We start from the raw sequence: 18,003 nt of genomic DNA, 5'->3' as shown, positions 1-18,003 counted from the left end.
AGTCGAGTTTGAGCATCTGGGCTGGCAGATCAGAGGAAGGAGAGAGATGGTCTTCAAAAGGCAGAAGAAGCAGCAGCACAGTGGGAGCTGAGGAGGGACTAGGAGGGCAGAAGGACTGCTCCCCGGGGAGGGAGAGTGAGCACGTGCCACTCCGCTCTTAGAAAAGTCCACTCAAAGTTGCAGTAAGCGTCAAGAGAAGGAGATCCACGGTGCTGAACCCCTCTTCCCGACCTGAGGCCCCCTTGAGAAGCCAGCAGTCCGTGAGTTCCCAAAGCATGTACCTGCAGACACGTCAAGACCATCAAGTCATCTTCTCACCCTCCCCACATCTGTTCCCACTGCCCTGTTCTCTACTAATTTGTTGCCACCATCCCCCACCCAGTCACCTCACCTGGGTATTATCCTCAACTCCTTCTTCTTCCTCACTCTCACGGTCCTTCAGGCCCCACCCTGTTGATGTTAGCTCCTACTTCAGGACTTCACGCACTTCCCTCCGTCCTCTAGATGCCTAGACCAGGCCATCAGCCGTCATCTGGATTACGACAACAGCTTCCTCCCTCATCTCCCTGTCTCTAGATTTATCCTGCCCAATCCATCCTCCATGACTGAGGCCAAAGTAATTTTTTTCCAAAAGTTCCTTATGAAAATTTTCAAAGAAACAGAAGAGTTGGAAGAATTTCACAGTGACCACCCAAATACCGACCACCTAGATTCTACTGTTAGCATTTTGCTATAATTGCTCTAGCAAATGTTTCCATCTATCCTTCCCTTTATTCATCCATCAGTCCATCTTGTAATTTTATGCATTTTAAAGTAAGTTGCAGATATTCAAATGATTCTTAAAAACATAATCAGATCATGTCAGGACTTACTGAACTTTCAGTGGACTTTAATGATGCCCCCTTTCAGTAAAGGATGAAGTTCAAACTCCATATCACGATTTGTAAGTGCCTCCAGCCTAACCCTTCCCCAACATGCTTCCTATTTTTCATTCTAATCAGATCGATTGCATGTAAAATTCCCCACTTACCATGCTGTTTATCATGTCCCTGACCTGCTCTTGTCCCTTCTCATGAGATTGTCCTCAGCCTCCAAGGCCTCAAACATTCCTGTCCTCAGAAAGGCTTTTTGATATCCCATCTCCCTTAACACACCAGTGTAGATGCATCTCCTCTATGAGAATTAGCAGCCCCCACGGCCTACCTCAATCATTTCACTTATCTTCATAAACAATAATGATCTGTTAATTTGTCTTTCCCACCTCTGGCCCCAACTGAGAGCTTCCTGAAAAATCATGGATCCTGCTTTGTTTGCCTATTGTCCTTGGCACATAGAACAGTCTGCAGCATATGTGGGTGCCCAATAAATACTTGTTGAATGAATGTATGACTGGTTTTGTCCCTCTGACAGCACCTCTTGCCTTTATGCCATCTTCTCCCACACAGCTTACGTCCAGATCCTCAGTGTAGATCCCAGAGGGTGAGAATGAAGAAAAGAAACACTTGATGTTATCAACGTCCTCCAGCCAAAGACCCCAAGAAACACACCTGTAGTTAAACAAGTTGAGTTTATTACCTGCAGCAAGAGAGAACACACACCATAGGGAACCACAGAACGTCTCAGTAAGAGAGTGTTAGGGAAAAAACCTATTCTAGGATTTGGGCTTTGATTAGGCAATTTTGGGGAGGGTCTAAGGAAGTAGAGATCTGCTCTAGATTAGATGCTGTCAGAAAGCAGGGTGAATTCTACAACTGGATATCTCAATCCACCCAATCTACAGGGTGGGGAGACTAGAATGAGGATAAAGCTGTAATTGTTAAAGAAGTAGTAATCATTCCTTTTGGCTAAGAGAAGGGGTGTTTGGTATTTTGCGGGTGGCACAGTGATCTTGTTTTTGCCTGTGCTCAGACAGAAGTATGAACTGGCCTCACTTCGTCTCATTTTATCATGGTCTCAGAGTAAGCTAGTCCAAGATTGATCTTCTGTAAGGTAGTTTACACCTCATAGGAGAAGAACATGGTTTAGCTATCAAGTGTCAAACTAGCTTCTGAATGTCAGAGGCTGCTCTTTTTTCCTTTGTCTGTTTTTAGGTGGGGAATTGGGGAAAGGATGGGTTAGTGGGGTTGGGGCATGTGTATATACCAGTGTAGAATCCAGTTCAAAGCAAGAAACTTTTTAAATAGAGCAAGCCTCAGAGTTTATCTCCAGCATCCAACCCACAACCCAGACATATAATCCAAGGTCACATGGCTGGCTCTTTGAGCCCTCATAGTCACCACTCTCATGGCCATGGGAGGGGACAGGTGACCCTGGGCACTGGGTGAAGTTGAGTTGTGATTAGGGAGGGGCCAGGTGCTTTGGGTGGCCTCTGCTAGGCTTCTCCTCCCCAGACACCCCTCATTCTCCCAGGGCAGAGACTCTGCAGCTTGTTTTCTTAGTCAGGCTGTTTTTGTTTGTCATCCTGCCTGGTATCACAGCCTCCCAATGACTCCCATACCTACGCATTTGAGCCCTGAGGAAAACCTATTAGATATGAATTCTTTGTTGGTTTTGTGACAGTGGCCTTTGACCAGACGGGTTAAGCTCCCTGGACCCTAAGGGACTTGTTGTCTCTGCTCCCTTCCTTTTGGGGTAATGATCTCACTCTTGCTGTCAGTTTTTGGGATCCGATGACTCACTGCAAATGCCTGGCACATGAGTTCTCTGGGGACATTCTCCAAGTACGTGGGGCCATGACCTTTCCTCCTTCAGTCCAGCTTCTGTCTGAATATTAGTGAGCCCCCTTCACTGACGGTGCCCTTCACATTTCCTTCAAATCAACAGCCCTGAGGTTACTTCCTCCTGCCTTCTGCCTTCATTATCTCTTTCTGCCGAAGGTGGTATCTCTCTGGTTAAAGGTTCCTCCCACCCCCACCCCTCAGAGCCTGGCTTTCTTTTTCACTTTCTTTTGTCCTGCCCCAGTGCTGGTCCCTTCTCTTCCTTTAGGTTCAAATCCAGTTTTTACCAGTTGTGCTTGCTTGCTCTAAGACCTTGAACAAATTACTTAAGTCTCTGGGCTTCAGTTTTTGCATCTGTAAACTGTGGCTAATGGTAATTACCTTTTAGTATTGTTGTGTGGATTAGTAATCACACAAGTGATTAATATATACATTCATTTGAAAGGAATTTAAATCAGACAAGTAGAATGAAAGTTTCCTTTAGCCACCGTCCTCCTGAATCCTAGTTTGATGTGGTCCTTCAGGACATTTTTCTGTGCACTTTCATATATATTTATGTACATGTGGAGATATATATGTGAACATGTGTGTATGTATTTTTGAAATAGCTATTAAGTGAGGACAGTGGGGATGATAAAGATATCTGTTTGTGGACCAAGTGAGGTTCGTGCTTAAAAAGAAAAATGAACCAGCCCTAGTGGCCTAGTGGTTAAGCTCAGCATGCTCCACTTCGGGACCCCGAGGTTCCATTCCTGGGCGCCGACCTACACCACCCATCTGTCAGTGGCCACGCTGTCTCCGCAGCTCACGCACAGAAAGAGGAAGATTGGCAACAGGTGTTAGCTCAGGGCGAATCTTCCTCAGCAATAAATAAATAAATAAATAGAAACGCTGTATCTTTCATAAAAGCAAATCAATAGATAATACTGAAAATTGAAAGAGCATCCAGTAATAATATAATCTTGGTGTTTATAGATATGGAGATCAACACCAAAAAGCAAATCAGCTAGGGATTTGGTGGAGATAGGGGTGGGGCTGCTAGTTTTTCTCATTAAACTCATTTAATGATTTGACTTTTTATGTGCGTGTATAACTTCTATTACAATCCTGAAAAATAATCTGTGTTTTGTTCCTTTTTTTCCCCATCAGACTTGTTGAGATCTGCTACCCACTCATTCCCTCGGACCAGTTTCACACACTCCCTCGCTCCTCCTCTGCGTTCCCACGGTCCAGCCTGGTGCAGCCCTCGGGGTCTCCCTCCCTCCTCCAATCTGTTCTCCACCTGCAGCCAGAACCATCTCTGTAACAGGTTTAATCAGAGTGTGTTTCTTCCCACTTAAAAACTCTGAGACTCGTCTAGAACAGTGTTGACGTTAAGCCCTAAGCATGGCAAGCTCAGTGTCCCCCTCAGCTCCAGCCTCAGGCAAAACCCACCATCCTCACCACACACGTAATCCTCACAGAGGTGAAACACCTGCTATTCTCCAGACATGCCTCATTCTCCTGGGCTTTCCTGGCTCTGTACTCCCTGTTCCATCTGACCAAACCCTGCCCTGTGTGTTTCTCTAATATGGATCATAACTCATAGTAGAAAATACTCCTCACTTACTTTGTGTTTTAATCACGAATCTTAGAGATATTTTCAGGTCAATCCAAATAGGTCTTCCTCATTCTTTTTAACTGCTACATGAATTAAATTAGATAATGTATATAAAAGCACTTTGCATGCTATCTGGCACCTAAGAATGCTCCATGAATGTTTCTTTATTTCATTTAAGTTCCTATTACCCCAGCATAATGGAGAAACACCCTCATTATCCCATAAAATAATAGTGGTAAGATCCCTCCTCAACCCTTACTACAGCTAGGCAATGGTTTTAAATAGATCATGAATTAAACATCACTATTCTCCATCCAGTTCCCTTCACATCCCTCCTTTGTTCTCTTTTATCACACTCAACTCCTTGGAGCTCTCCCACACACTGTGTTTGCTTGCGTATGCCTCAAAGGCCCTCTCCACCCCCCTCCCATCATCCACTGAGGAAATAGTTCCCTTCTTCTAAGAGCAGACTGTGTCACTTCCCCTATGAAAGCTGCCCTCCCGCAGAGGAGAACCTTCAGTCCTCTCACAGCCTCCTGTCCTCTTTGTACCGCCCACATCACACCCCAACTAGAAGCAAGGTCTTTTGAAAGCCCTGTCTTAGTATCTTCAGTACTTAGTATATTGCCCAGCACAGAAAGAGTGCCCTATAAGTGTTTATTGGTTGAAAATCTTCACTTTTATAAGTTTAACCTCTCTTTTTTATTTAATATGCCACATACAGAAGCAGCTGCAGCTGTGGTATAAAGGATAAAGTACAGCATTTAGAGTCTTACTAGCTGTGTGATTTGGGGCAAGTCACTTTACCTCTCTGAGCCTCAGTTTCTTGATCTGTAAAATGGGGGTAAATATATCTACTTCACAAGGATGAAATAAATTAAAATATGTGAACGTGCTCAAAAAACGGCACAAGTATTATTATTACCCCTTCTCCAAATTCATTTCCATCTTTACTTAGTTCTGACAAAATCTTCTCCCTAGTCCAGACACATGTGTGAGACCATTTCTCTCCTCCTCATCTGTCTCTCATTCATTTCTGGTGCTGTCGTTTCACCTTCCTCTCCCCTCCATCTAATTTGCTGGGCTCTGTTCTCTTCTAATTCCTCCTGTGAGCACTTCTCTGCAGGCTTTACCTTCCTCCTCTTAGGTGTAAATAAATCTTCACAACTTCCTCAGAGCCACCCCACGAACTTTTGTGGGATCTTTTTCCTCTCTTCCTTGAAGCCCCTCCCTATCCTTCCTGCCACACACTTTACCCCTGGGGGTGGAGGCGCCAGGCGTTGCCCATGGATGCCTCTACCAAGCACTGGTTTCAAGGACGCTGGCAAAGATGCTCAGAGATGGCAGATAAAAGGGCATGAGATGCCACACTCTGCGCAGGGAGGGGCTTGATGAGGGGAGCCACAGAGTCCGAGTCAGGTCCCAGGGCCAGTTTTCCTCCCTGAGATGCAGGGCAGGGCGGGACAGGGCTGGAGGGGTGTGTGTTGGGGGGGGGGGGGGGGGAGGGTACATCTGAGGCTCCGGAGGAAGTCAGAGGGAGAGGCTCCTGAACTAATTGGCAGGCTTGATGCCAGCAGCGTGCCAGTGATGTTTTGGCGACAGGTCACTCTGGAGGAGGAAGGAAGGGCGGGAAGGAGAGTCTGTCATGTGGCCCACGATCCAAGAGGCGCGTGGGGCTTCCCTCAGGTGCTCTCCAGCTCATTAAGCTTTTCTAGGTCACTCTCTGTGTTGCTGTCTCCCTCATGGGTCCCTGTGCTCTGCCTCATGCTTCCTTTCATGTTTCTGACTTGGTTTCTCTGACTCATAGTCCATGTCTCTGACTCTGTGTCTCTGGGAGTCAGGAGTCAAAGTTCTAACACTGTGTTGGAGGAAGAAGCCCTTTGAGTCCCAGCCCTGACTCTGCCCCTTGCAGCCTTTGACGTTGGGTAAGCAAGTATACGACCCAGTTTCTTCCCTGTAACTGGATGTTCTACACTGTCCTGAAGTAGTTAGTGAAATTTACAAAATAAAAAAATAAGAAGCTTTGAAGTTTATAAATTGCTATATAACCACGAACTATTCTTTTTGGTTCTGCCCCTACTCGTAATGCCATATGCTTCTGTAGGGCTGCACACTTCACAAAGCTATTGAATATCTGATAGCCAGCTCAGCTTCACACGTCCACCATTTAACTCCTGACTTCCCAACCAAATCGGCAACTCAGTCTTCTGCACCTCAGTTGCTGGCAGCTCCATCCTCCCAGGTGCTTGGGCCAAATCCCTTGGTGCTTCCTGACTCCTCTTTTGTTCTCACATCCCACATCCAATCCAGCAGCAAACCGTGTCAGCTCTCCATCAGCTCACATCCAGAAGTCTGCCCGTTCTTGTCACCTCCATCCCCTACCAGGTTCACTTCACTCATTAGCACAGAAAGTCCTCACAATGGCCTCAAGGTCCTGCACGGTCTGCCCATGACCTCTCTAACTTCCTACCACTCTCCCCACTGCTCCCTCTGCTCCAGGCACACGGCCTTCATGCTAAATCTCACACATCAACAGCTTCTGCCTCAGGGGCTTTGAGCCTGTCTTTCCCTCCATCTGGACCACTCTTCCTCTGGATAAAGTAATTGGCTAATTCTTTCAGCTGCTTCAAATCCTTGCTCAAATATTACCTACTGAAATTGTAACCCTGCCAACCCTATCCAGCACCGCTATTTTCCTTTTCAGTTTTATATTGCTTTATGGTACCTATCATACATTTTACTTACTTGTTAATTATCTATTTTACTCATCAGAATAAAATTCCCTCTAGGACAGATTCCTATCTGCTTTGTTCTCTGCTGAGTCCCTAGCTCCCACCACGGTATCTGGCCCATAGTAGGTGCTTAATAAACATTTGTTGAGTAAATGAATATAAATTATTACCATTGATCCTTAAAACAATTCTCTGATGTAAATATAGTTGTTTTCACTTTATAGTCATAAAACTAACAAGAGTTGAGTCAAATCTTGAAAATTCACTGTTTCCAAGTGAGGTGTATGTTCCTTCATCTCTGTAGTTCCTACCTAGTTCAATCAGAATGGGCAAAACCCTGTTTTCTCAGTTCTGAAATGAGGGGTTCGGACTAGTCGATTCCCATCTTCTAGAGCATGATGCCTCCTCAGCTGCTTCAGTCCAAGTTCTTCTCCTTCCTCTCAGCCTCCCCCCTTCCTGGGTCCAGGGAAGAGAGGCTAAATGGTTTACTAGGTCTCCTGGGAAACCATGGACCACAGAATGACAGGAAACCTTTCCATTTCTAGCTTCCTACGCTCCATCCATCTTACTGGCTGAGGCTCTGATTCTGTCCAGGAAATGGGATGACTACAAAGCAAAAAAAAGAGAGAGAGAGAGACAGAATAAGAAAGAGAAAATGATAGAGGAGAAGACAGGGAGGGAGGGAAAGAATAGGCAGGTAAGTGCACGTTAGGGAGTATTCTGCAGAGAGAGGCAGTGGTTGTGCACTGTTGTCCTACTGAAACAAGACATGTCATCACTTTGTTCTTACCTCCTCTCTTGTGATACCATCTCAACACCCAAAGCTCTTTAAGAGCTTTTCCCATTTCCATAATAGCACTTGTATTGACCCAGTTGTCCATTCCAGGGACTAGGAATTCACCCTCGATCTTCCTCTCCCTCACCCTCAAAGACCACTCCAACACTTCTGTCAGTTCTGTCCACAAAATATACTTCCAACTGGTCTACTCATTTCCAGCTCCACTGCCTCCCACCTAACTTAAGCCATCATCATCTCTCACCTAAGTTACTAGAATAATTTTCTCTCTTCAGGATGACCATCTCACACAACTCTGGGGGATGCCATTAGCATGTGTTGGCCCTGGGTCTCTTGCATTCAATGCTTGTCTTATTACACTACTCAAAACTTAGGACCCTGCATATCTGGTCTCTGCCTAAGTCTTCACACACCTTGTACCACCTTTGCCCCCAGCTCATAATGCGCCAGGTTTGTTTAAGTTAACCCAAGTTGTTCTTGCCTCAGAATCTTTGCAAAGCTGTTCCCTCTTCCTGGAATGGCCTTCCCTCCTCTCCATGCCTGGTGAACTGTTATCCACCTCTCAGCTCTTCTCCTAAATGTCACCTCCTCAGGGAGGCCTTCCTCAACCCTCCATCTAATTAGAGCTCCCTGCTATCAGTCTCTGTGCTGGATCTTTGTAGAGTTGCCAGATTTGGCACATAAAAATATAAAACTCCTATTTAAATTTGAATTTCAGATAAATAATGTATCATTTCTTAGTATAAGTATGCTCCATACAATATATGGGAGATACTTCCACCAAAAAGAAATTCATTGTTTACCTAAAATTCAGACTTAACTGGATGTCCTGCATTTTATCTGGCAACTCTAGATATGTGGGTTGACTTCGTTCCTCTTTTATTTGGGGAGGTTGGAAAGTAAAATACTATTTCTCAGAAATTTTTGCAGGTAGGGTTCTGGACATGAATTAAGTTCCGCCAATTAGATGTATTTGTAGGAGATTTGAAGGGCAGAAGGGAGGTGGAGGCCATTTTCCCATAGCAGAGAGGATGGACGAGCTCCAGTAAACATGAGTCATCCGTGCAGTGGGACAGTTGGGGCAGTGGCCGCTATGCCAGCAGTAGTTGCAGCATTTCTGACCTACAGTGATTGAACCTGAAGCCAAGAGTCCACTTAGGACCTCTTGACTTCTAATCTTCCAGCCCTTTCAATGGTTTTCTTATTATCTATTCCCCTGTATTAAGTCTGTTGCTGCTTAAAACACCCAGAGTGATTTCTGCTTCCTGCACTGAGGCCAGCCGACACAACTCTTGTCACTCTGTACTTTCCTTCACGTTACAGTTTGTGTTCAATGTGATTTCTCAGTGTCTCTCTTGTCCACAGACTCTAAGCTGCCTGAAGGCAGTAGCTGTTATGCTCACATCACATCCTGGTGTGACTGTGCACGGGCCTCGTCATTTGTCCCTTCCATTCCTTTTGAAGCTGGGCCTCAACTCTCGACATATAGTAAGTGGTCAGTTAATATCTTTTAATTGAAATAATGTCTAAGAAACAGGAAGAAACCTGCTTCTGCACTCCTAAGAGATAAGGATCAGAAAGGCTCCCCTACTTACACACCAGTTATCTTAGACAAGCTAGGTCAACCCTCTGGGCCTCAATTTTCTTATGTATAATGTAAAGGTAGACTATGTGGTGTTTATGTCCCTTTTGACTCTAATATTCTCCAAATCTATGATTCTTTGAACTCTAGTAATAGAGGTGGGAACCAGAATCAAATTAGCTACATTTGGTGCACCGTATAGGTTAAGAAATTATTTGTTTGGAAGACTTTTTCTCCCTGATGGGGAATAGACATGGAAATGGGACACTCATTTTGAATGTAAATATGTCAAGGAGGACAAGAGTTAGAAAAGGAAATGGAGGGGCTGGCCCCGTGGCCAAGTGGTTAAGTTTGCACACTCTGCTTCGACTGCCCAGGGTTTCACTGACTCAGATCCTGGGCACAGACCCAGCACCACTCATCAAGCCATGCTTAGGTGGCATCCCACATAGCACAACCACAAGGACCTACAACTAGAATATACAACTATGTACTTGGGGAGCTTTGGGGAGAAGATGGGGGAAAAAAGTAAAAAAAAAACAAAAAAAGAAAGAAAAGAAAATGGAAAGAAAAGACTACCAGGACTCAGTGAGTGTCTCAATACGTAAATTGGACCATGTAAATTCCCCACTTAAAGCCCTTCAGTGGCATTTCACTGCTCTTAGAACAAAACTCAACTCCTTGTCCTGCTCCCTAAGGTCCTGCACAGCGTGGCTCTTTGTACCTCTCAATCTCATATCAAAGCATTCTCATCACACCTCATAGTGTGTAATCTTCATCAAGATCTTCCTCACTTCAGGGCCTTTGCACCTGCTGTTCCCGCTGCCTGGAAAGCTCTCCCCCAACTCTCCTCACTGCTTGCTCCCTCTCATCAGTCAGGGCTCAGCTCAAATGTCACCTCATCAGAGAAGCTTTTTCTGACACCCTATTAAAAGTGTGCACACCTCCTCCAGTTCATTCCTCTTATTTACCCACTTTATATTCTTCAAAGCACTTATCACATCTATAATTATCTTGTTAATTTATTTGTTTACTTGCTTATTGTTAGTCTTTCCAAATAGAATTTAAATTGCCAGAGGATAAGGGACCATGGCTGGCTTGCTCACCATGGAACACTAACCCCTAGAACAGTGCTTGTCACATAATACGTGCTTTGTAAATAGTTGTTGAATGATTAAATGAGTGAATGAATGAATGCTCAGTTCCTAAAGGAACACTGCTAAGGGAGTGGAGAATAAGAAGGGCTAGGGAACATCAAGAAGAGAAGAATGAATAGTGAATGTTTAAGGGGACTTTTAAAGGATAAAGAAATATCAGTGACATTGATGGGGCAGTTGTCAGAAGGAAAGAGAATAAATGAGCATCCAGGATGAACTTGAAGGAGAGGCAACATCTCAGAGAAACTGTTAGCGCTAAGCGGGGATTTAAAGGGAGAGGGAAGAAGGAGGTTTCCAGGAGGGACAGAAAAGAGAAAGTAGGGGCTGGCCCGGTGGCGCAGCAGTTAAGTGTGCATGTTCTGCTTCAGCAGCCCAGGGTTCACCAGTTCGGATCCTGGGTGCTGACATGGCACCGCTTGGCAAGTGATGCTGTGGTAGGCGTCCCACATATAAAGTAGAGGAAGATGGGTACAGATGTTAGCTCAGGGCCAGTCTTCCTCAGCAAAAAGAGGAGGATTGGCAGCAGATGTTAGCTCAAAGCTAATCTTCCTCAAACAAATAAATAAATAAATAAATAAAAGGTTTGAAAAAAAAGAAAAGAGAAAGTAAAGTCTCAGAAGAGAGGAAGTAATGTTTAAGAGAAACGGCACAGTATTTGGCAGCAGTGAATCTGAATTTCAGTCCTGTTTGAGCCTAGGCAAATCCCTTACTGTACTGGAATCCCAGGGTCCTCGCTGTAAAACGGCTGGACTCTTGGCCCCATGGCTATCACAGGGTTGGACAAGAGACTGGGCCATGAGGGTGTCATCCGTATAGCTTGAGTCACGTCTTTGAGTATTGGGATTGTTTGGTCTTTGAGTATTGGGATTGTTTGGTCTTTGAGTATTGTGATTGTTTGGTGAGCCTGGTTGAATCTTCGGCCCCTAGACCTACCCCAAGTCCACTCTCCCGAAGCTGCCCTCCCCATCAGGAGGTGTTTTACCCAGAGTTCTTGGGGCAACTGCATAGGAAAGCTGTCCTGCTCTAACTGAACTTTCTATTATGTTAAAGCATATTGTAAACAGTGGAGTCTTTTTAAAAAATGAGTCATTATAGAAGCAATCTTGGGGAAGGAGCATAGTGAGTGGGAATTGAGGAGGAATTGTGGTCTCCTTCATTTGTGGGCCTTCTTTTCCCACTTTCAGTTTTCTCCCCAAAGACGCTTCACATTCTTTGTTCAGGCTTTTTCATTTCTCTCTCACTCAACCCAACCTGCCTTCATTTAAAAGTTACCTCCTCCAGGAAGCCTTCCTGAAACCATTCCCACTCATTCTCCAGTCTGTCAACATATCTTCAACCCACTTGTCTTCCCTCAGTGCACCTTTACAATTTGATAATGACAGATCTCGGCTGATGATGGATACACCTTATTTGCCTTATCATACTCTCTAATTCAGTAATGGCAGATTTGGGTTGATGGTGGATATACTTTACTTGCCTTATCACACTCCCTAGGGGCAGGGACCATGACTGTCTTGTCTTCAGTCTCCCAAACACCTCTTCATACCTATCTTTCCCCCTTGAGGGCTCCTAAAAACTTGTGGACTCTTTAAAAGGATGAGGATGTTACTGATATGGAGCAGAGATAGACTGAAGAATAAATAAAAAAGAGAGAAGGGAAAAAAAAAGGAAGAGAAGGAAAAGAACCAAGGGAATGAGCTAAGGCATGGCCCACCTGTAGCATTCCCTGATGCCATGCATGAGTGTCAAGCTGCGACATTCCACAACATCACAAGTAGGCATCCTGGAAGGAGATGGAAGGGGTGGGAACAGTTATGTGGGAGGCACCCATGCTAAGAAGATGCAGTGCTAACAGAGAGGCAGGATCTAGTCACGATCAACCGGAGCAAGCCAAGCCGAGCCACACCAAAAATCACCTCCACCCATCCGGCTCTCGGAGATAGTATGAACCCAAGGGGCATTAGAACCTCAAGTACAGAGTTGTTGGGGATTCTGGAGAGGGAGGGAGAAAGTCTGGAGAAGTGAGATATTTCCTGGCAGTATTTGTCTCAAATGCCTTTTCCCTGGACTGTGTGTCCTAGAACCATTTGGTAACCATGGAGGAAAGGCAGAGCTGAAGCATTGTTAGCAGGACTCCTCATCATCTGGCTACAGAAGGCAAATGACAAGTAGACTAGGAGCTTCTTGAGCCAGACAGAACGCTCTGGAAGAAGAGGGGCCCAAGCAAATAGAACAGCAAGTGCAAAGAAGGCCTGGCATGAGATCAGCCTTGGCTGGCTCAAGGAACAGAAAATACAAAGCACCGTGGCTGGAGCATAGGAGTAAACGGGGAGGGGCAGGCCCACCTGCACACCTCGTCACGTAAGACAGGGGTTCACCCCTCCTCCCCTAGCTAAACACTGGAGAGCTTTCAACACTCCTGATGCCTGGAACCCATCCCCAGAGATTCCGTTTAATTGATCTGAGGTGTCTCCTGGGCATCAGGGATTTAAAAGTTCCCCTGATGCTTCTAACGTGCAACCATAGATGTGAACCACTGACAAGATCTTGGGGGCCACAGAAAGGCACTTGTGTTGGTGACAATACAAGTTTCCTGAAGAGACACAGAGACCCAGATCTAGAAAGAACCCAATGTCTAAGAAATCTTGGGATGGAGGTGGAGCCAAGAAAACGAAGCAACCCAAAGGAAAAAAGACAAAAGGGGACAAAAAGGCCAAGAGAGGCAGAGAAATCCCGAAAATGAGACAAATTGGAAGGGGCAAAGAAGCCAAGTGCAGACAGTCCCAAAGGGCCAGAGAGAGAAAGAGAAAGCATGTGTTCATTTCCCATTTGCTGCTGTAACAAATGATCACAAACTTACGACTGAAATGTGTGAAACATCACACATTTATTATCTTACGGTCTGTAGTTCAGAAGACTGAAATGGTCTTACTGGGCTAAAATCAAGGTGTCGGCAGGGCTGGGTTCCTTCTGGAGGCTCCAGTGGTGAATCCATTCCCTTGCCTTTTGCAGCTTCCAGAGGTTGCCCACTTCCTTTGCTCATGGTCTCCTTCCTCAATCTTCAAAGCTTTCCAAGCTTATATCTCTCTGGTTGTCCTCTTCTGCTTCCATTCTCCATTTCTTTTTTTTTTTTTTAAGATTTTATTTTTCCTTTTTCTCCCCAAAGCCCCCCAGTACATAGTTGCGTATTTTAGCTTTATTCTAGTTGTGGCATGTGGGATGCCACCTCAGCATGGCTTGATGAGTGATGCCATGTCTGCACCCAGGACTTGAACCGGTGAAACCCTGGGCCGCCAAAGCCGAGTGCACGAACCCAACCACTCAGCCACGGGTCCAGCTCCTGTCCTCCACTTCTAAAGACCCTTGTGATTACACCGGACCCACTTGGATAATTTGGAATAATCTCCCTATTTTAAACTCAGTTGATTAGCAACCTTAATTCCATCTGCAAGCCTGATTCCCCTTTGCCATGTAGCGTAATATAGTCACAGGTTCCAGGCACTAGGACATGGACATCTTTGGGGGCCCATTATTCTGCTACCATAACATGGAAGTCCATCGTTTACAAAATAGGTTTCGGTTGTACTTGTAGTCTTTTACTTGGGTAGCTGTGCATTTTAAGAGCATCAAGCTGGGAAGTTTGTTCCAAAATGAGTATACATGTGTTTATTTGTGTAGCTTTGTTTATCAGGGTGTCACATTTGAGTGTCTCCCTCATAAGTATGGGCAGGAGAAGAAGGATGCCTGGAGGGGATGCCTAGTAAAATGCTGCTGCTCCATAAAGACTTACTGCTGTTGATTTGTTGTTCTTATTGACAATAAAACTAATGACAGAGTGGCTCTTTGCATGTTTTCTTTGAGTATGTCCATTAGTCCCTAAATAATACTGGGTGTCCATCCCAGTGATATTCAGTGTGTATAAGACTATTTGGGCATATCTGTGATATTTGTGTTATAGGATGTATCTGTCTGTAAGTTTTGTGCACCTTTGGGCATTTAGACATTGATGAATGCACACGCATGTTTGTACAACAGTGTGTGTGATCAGAGTTGTAGACATCTGGAGGCTTACTTATTCATAAACCCCCAAGGGTAACCAGACAGAAAGGCCTAGCATGAGAGAGGCCAAAGGGCTAGGAAGAGGAGGGAGCAGGGAGGAAGAGAGGAGAGGAGGGAAAAGGAGGGGAAAGGAGGAAAGAAATAGAGAGAGAGAGGTGAGGGAAGAGGGCACAAGGAAAGATCAGAAAAAAATCAGAAAGCAGAAGGAAGTTCTACTGGTCTAAAACAAAAAAGAGGCAGGTGGAGTCACAGCAAGGGCACAAATCATAAGTCCTGGGTATGGCTCCATTTCTGGTCTTTCCCTTGCTATGTGACCTTGGCAATGCCAGCTCTCTGAGCTTCAGTTTACCAAGAGAGTGAAATACATAACCCTTGGGTACATTCCAAAGAAGGAGAGAAAGAGAAAAATGGAAATAAAAACATATACAGGCAAAAACAGAGAGAAAGAGCTAGAAAGAGGAACACAGAAGAGAGCAACAGAAGAGGCCCTGGGAGCCAGCCAGAGGTAGAGCTGAGAGCCCTACCTTGACTCCTTGAGGCAGGAGTGTGGGCACCTGCTCCCCACCTCTTACCCCAAAGCTTTAAAGTGTTACTGAGCCCTTAATAGGTAAGGCAGCAAGATGGAAAGGAGAGAGGCGCCTTGAATGACAGCCACACACTAACACTCACAGGCCTGCCAAAGCCACAAAAATCAGGATCTGTGCTTCCGGCCCCCAGCCCCCAGATGTAGGTGTGCCAGCCACCTGGAATGACTCATACCCTGGCGATGTGGGCACACATGCCAAAAGCAGTCTGGGCACTGTGCCCACCCGCACACCTCAGGCCGAGGGGGAGGTGAGATTCCAGCTCTTCAGCGGGTGACAAGGGGGTACCCTCCCCACATTGCTTGCTACCTTACCCCAAAGCGCCCCCTAGTGATCACCTCCTCGGCTCAAGGACCTAGGTGTCCTTTCCTCCCACACTCCTCCCCCAACCCTTACTCTCAAGCGAGAGAACTAGATGAGGTGTTATGCAAGGCCTGATGTTTACCTCCCGCAGGGGCCTCCTCCCTCCCTATAAAGGCTGACGTGGTGGCGAGATTCGCGGAGACTGAGACTGAAGAGCGAGGCAGGCCCAGGAGAAAGACAGAAAAGCGTCAGAAAGTTAATGCGGGAGACGGAGAGAGGGGCATCGACTCAGCAAGCAGCAGAGGCGGTCCGCCATCTGCACACTCGAAGGCGGTCCCGGTGGTCGCGGAAGGGACGGCGTCCAGACGCTGGCTTCCTATGGAGGCGCCCGAGCTGGGCCCGGGGTTGGTGGAGCGTCTGGAGCTGCTGGCGACGTGCCCGCTGTGCGGGGGCCCCTTCGAGGACCCAGTGCTCCTGGCGTGTGAGCACAGCTTCTGCCGCGCGTGCCTGGTCCGCCGCTGGGGGACCCCGCCGGCGACCGGCACTGAGGCGTCTCCCACCGCCTGCCCCTGCTGCGGCCTGCCATGCCCCCGCCGCAGCCTGAGGTCTAATGTGCGGCTGGCGGTGGAGGTGCGGATCAGCCGCGGACTGCGGGAGAAGCTGGCCGAGTCCGGGTCCCGCGCGGGGAAACGCCGAGGGGGCCGCATCCCCACCATGGGCTGCCTGGACCCGCACGGAGAGGTGAGGCAAGGGTGCACTGCACGGGTCCCAGCTGTTGGGGAAGGGGGAGATTCATGAGTTCCCTGAGGGAAGAGGGAATGGTGCCTCCCTGGCCCGAACCCTTATGGAAGTTCACGCAAAGGATGGAGTTGAGGAGAGAAAAGCAAAGCACAAGGGGACGGGGGCTAACCACGAGTCCTCACAGTGAAGTGAGAGGTGCCAGGAAGGACGACGGGAAGGAGTTGACACTGCCCAGAGGAGAGAGGTCTGGACGGATGCCTGAATCTGGTGAGAGGAGCTGGAGAGAAGGGGTTGGGGCACTAGACAGAACGCGAGGAGCCCCCTGAGCAGAGCGCGGGAACTGCGGGAGGATGGAGAATGACGCGGCTAGGCGCCCAAGAGTAAGAGACCCGGCGAGCGGAGGGAGCCTGCGGGGGGTGGGGAGGAGCTGACTCCGGCGAGGGCGAGCAGAAGTCCTAGGAGGCTGGGGGTGAGGGGAGATCAGAATTGGCAGGAGGAAGGGGGAGCAGGGGGAGGGCGGAGAAAAAGTTGGAGGTGAGGTGCGGGTAAGGAAGGGACTGCCAAAATGAGGGAGGAAGGAACGGAAGAACAGATCCAAAAGGCCCTGTAGCCTGGTGGGGTTGGTCCCCGAGCTCTGGCCTTAGCCAAGCTGTGTGTTGTTTGTTATTATTGTCGTTGGCTCCTCCCAGAGCCCCAGGCAGGGGCGGCGACGGGTGGAGGCGAGATCTGGAAGAACGGCCATTGAGGCCTCCGGCTCCTCTCCACATCCCAGCCCTATCACCACCACCCCCCGCCCCCGCGCCGCGTCCCTCCTGGGCCCCGACTCCTTGAACATCAACTAACCTCATTCCCTTGCCCGACCCCCAGGCCTCCGGGATTCCCGACTGGCTTCTCCCCAGCAGCCGAGCCGGTCTCAGGTCTTGCTTCCGCCCTTTGAAGTCTACATAGATCTAATTAGTCTAGGTGTAATTGGCATAATTCGGCAAATTGCCTATCCTCTTTCCCCTTCACCACCATACTGGTCTGCTCCAGTCATCCCCACTGGACAGTGAAGGGGAAAGGGGGAATCCTACTGCGTATTTGGAGGGGGAGCAGCCAGCGCCCTCTTCTGGCTCCCATGGCACCCTCCCGGGACACATCCAAGTCCAGCCGCCTTCTTAGCCAGGGTAGAGAGACACAAAACAAAGGGCCCAATAAACGCCACTGGGCTTTTATGGCAAAAGGGGAAGCAGTTTTATTATAAGGCTTTTATGTAGCAACTCTTAGCCCAAAGGCTCTGGGTATGTGTTTGGTCTGTGTGATACAGGGGGAGGGGGATGTTTATCTGGGCTACACCTCAGCAAGTTGCCGAGAATAGGGGCCACTGAGATCAGAGAATGAGGCTGGGTGGGCAGGGCAGCAGGGAAAGGTAAGGACTTTGGGGGCAAGGAAAAGGCATGGATGAGGCTGGGGAAGGGGAACTGAGAGCACTTGGGGCATGTGGGTAAGGGGAGGATAGTGGGGGATGGAGTTACAAGGATGAAGACAAAGTGGTGATGGAGGGAAAGGAAAGGTCATGAAAGAAGGGAGAGAATGAGAGGAAAAGGCAGTACAGGGGATAAAGAGGTGAGATCACTCTGAGAGGTGGGGAGAGAGACCTGACCAATGCAAGCACAACTACCTGGGGTGGTGGGGGGGCTCCCCACAGTGTGAAGCCCAGAGCTCACATCCATGTTTTCTTCTGCCCATTCCA

The 18,003-nt window shown here is 47.5% G+C and overlaps 1 protein-coding gene across 2 annotated transcripts in view; it reads left to right on the top strand.

Moving 5' to 3' along the window:
- The first annotated feature begins 15,454 nt into the window (after positions 1-15,454).
- The window catches only part of RNF39 (ring finger protein 39), a 6,024-nt gene continuing 3,475 nt past the window's right edge, over positions 15,455-18,003 (top strand). The window contains exon 1 of one of the 2 annotated variants that reach the window (XM_023624090.2): positions 15,455-16,271. In XM_023624090.2, coding sequence (XP_023479858.2) covers positions 15,909-16,271 — 363 coding nt within the window. In that variant the 5' untranslated portion in view covers positions 15,455-15,908. The remainder of the gene's footprint in view (positions 16,272-18,003) is intronic. The other variant, XM_070244355.1, reaches the window with a different exon arrangement.

The sequence above is a fragment of the Equus caballus genome, chromosome 20, assembly GCF_041296265.1.
Source record: "Equus caballus isolate H_3958 breed thoroughbred chromosome 20, TB-T2T, whole genome shotgun sequence".
NCBI classification, from domain to species: Eukaryota; Metazoa; Chordata; class Mammalia; order Perissodactyla; family Equidae; genus Equus; species Equus caballus.
The sequence above is the reverse complement of the archived record's forward strand: the minus strand, read 5'-3'. Positions and strand labels throughout refer to the sequence as shown.